The following is a 2,369-nucleotide window of genomic DNA, read 5'->3' on the forward strand; positions in this document are numbered from 1 at the left end:
TTGTTTTCAAAGTTTAAATAGTTGTTTTTAACTTAACTACCAATTTTTGGTCGGCTCCACATGGTTTACCAAATTCGTACTATACCTATCCAATAAAGTAAACAATTACTTGTTTGCCGTTTTTTAACCAAGCTTTTTATGAGAAATACAGAAAAACCATAACAAAAATATAAGGTGCGGTGTTGAGGGCAAACACAAAATATAATTATAAAACGCCTCATGTACATATAAATGCTGCACTTTATATAAAGCCATAACATTACTAGGAAAATGAGAAACACATTCTAATTCCATGTTCACTTCTTCAGGTGATGTTCAAGAATACTTGTCAAAGTCGACCTAGATCGTAACGCGGCTTTCAGCAATCTTAAACCCTGCAAATACAAAACGTTGTTAAAATATAAAACAGAAAGAAGTTTACTTACAAAAAACTTGATTTTAGAATTTGATACCTCTTCCAAGCCAATGCTAATTTCATATTTTTCGATATCATCCAATTTAACTTTCAACTTATTTAGGGTGTTCATGGCCAACTGTGATGATGACGGAGATATGACAAGGTCATTTGTCACAAAAAACATACTAGACTGAAGTAGTAATTGTTTATTTAACCTTGGATCCTTGAGCTGATAGGAGGCTGTACAACGTTTTTTAAGTAACATATCTTTGAGAACTTGTGACTTTTGGTTTGCTGCACTCGTATTTGGCATACTCACCTCCAGTAGAGTACGGGTGCCTTTAATAGGAAAAAGCTTGTTTTTTGAAGAATACTCCTGCCCAAAATGAGGTTCAAGCAACATATCTTTGATATCTTGTGACTTGAGGTATCTTCCAACACTCATATTTGATATGCTTTTGAAAATATTATCCATACAGCTAATTGAAGAAGCTCCATTCATTAATGTCCCAACTACAGTTCCTAAAGGAATTGATAAAAGACCAAAAAGAAACTCAGCAAAATCTTCTTTAGCTTCTGCAAATAAAAGCTTTCCAGTCAACTTTTGCAAAGATATTTCCAGTACAATATTTGAACATGTAGATTTCTCCTTTTTAATAAAAGCGGACCGATCAGAAGTTGAACCATGGCCATAAACAACTAAGCCAGTTCGGATAGGATTGTTTCTGTGGAAGATTAATCTAGTAAATGGAGAATCTAGTGACAGCGCAATCTTTAGAAGAAAAACCATCTGAAAACATGAAATGTGGTAAAACCTTCACTAGACTTTTAACGCATAAATAACAAAGCATCTAAACTACTTTGATAGCTAACTTTCTTTAACTTTTAGGAACATATACAATAAAATGCTTACATATATTTTTAACAACAATGTTTTACACCTAAATCAATTAGAAACATTTGTTTACATGACATAAAGTCACTAGACCTTTTATGGTATGTCTTAATGTGAGGTATGCATACACATATCCATACAAGTGTGAGTTTATTGAAAGAAAATATAATAAAACGTATTGAGTATTTCGTTTTCAAGTACTTTCAAGTTTCAAGATATTGTAAACGTAATTTATATTGGAAAGACAAAACATCTAGACTCCCTGATAGCGAACTTTCTTTTACTTTTAGGAACAAAGACATATAAATCTATATACACTACAGATAAATAAACATACATATATAAAATTTACATACGAATCTCACCCTAGATACACACACACGTAATATTTAATTTAGAAGTGTTTAGTTTATTCAAATTAGCGCTACGTACCTGTTCAGAATCCATATCCAATTTTATCTCCTCCAGATGACTCGTGTCATTGATTCCAAGATCTGTGAGTAATCGAAAAATACCTGCCACGCTATAAGGCATCACATAAAAATCGTCAGTGACAATGAAGTTTCCGATATCAGAAACAAACACTCCACCGTCACCAACACAAATGCTGGAATCGAATGAATGAGGTGTATTCATCAACCCGCCACAGATTTTGCATATAGCTTTATTACATATGCTGTAGTAGCAGCTAGTCCTGTAACCCTTTGACCTGCAACTTTCACATATAAAATATTTAACGGGCTTTGTGCGGTCTATCTTTAGTTTGAGATTTTTGCAGTGATCATATGATAGACTTCTGGGGTTAAGAAGCATAAATTTACATTCTTCTGTCGCAAAGTAACTCTCAGGAATATCTTTCAGGCTCTGATACAGATTGTTCAAGCTCCCAAGAGCCTCAAACTTTGTATCAGCATGTTTGCCCAACATTTTGACAATTGTTCCCAATGGCAGTGTCATGAGGCTGAATAGAATGTCAACAAAACTGTGATCAGCTTCAGCATACACCACTCTCTTTTTCACTTTATCTACAAACACTTTTATAGAGATTTTAGCTTCATTTGTTGTCGTGTCAGCCAT

General features: G+C 33.7%; 1 protein-coding gene across 1 annotated transcript; it reads right to left on the reverse strand.

Moving 5' to 3' along the window:
- Positions 1-296: 296 nt before the first annotated feature.
- LOC110875338 lies at positions 297-2,369 on the reverse strand. Its single transcript, XM_022123535.1, has 3 exons — positions 1,725-2,369; positions 453-1,187; positions 297-374 (listed from the first exon to the last, which is right to left on the reverse strand). Exons 1-3 carry the CDS (start codon positions 2,367-2,369, stop codon positions 297-299), a joined length of 1,458 nt encoding a protein of 485 aa, XP_021979227.1.

The sequence above is a fragment of the Helianthus annuus genome, chromosome 9 (assembly GCF_002127325.2).
Source record: "Helianthus annuus cultivar XRQ/B chromosome 9, HanXRQr2.0-SUNRISE, whole genome shotgun sequence".
NCBI classification, from domain to species: Eukaryota; Viridiplantae; Streptophyta; class Magnoliopsida; order Asterales; family Asteraceae; genus Helianthus; species Helianthus annuus.

Bases quoted from the DNA above. Each gene is read 5' to 3' on its own strand.
- LOC110875338 (XM_022123535.1), bottom strand. From the start codon at position 2,369: ATGGCTGACACGACAACAAATGAAGCTAAAATCTCTATAAAAGTGTTT. The intron at 1,188-1,724 runs GTACGTAGCGCT...TCATGTTTTCAG, and splicing joins TGGATATGGATTCTGAACAG to ATGGTTTTTCTTCTAAAGAT. The intron at 375-452 runs GTATCAAATTCT...TTGTATTTGCAG, and splicing joins TTAGCATTGGCTTGGAAGAG to GGTTTAAGATTGCTGAAAGC.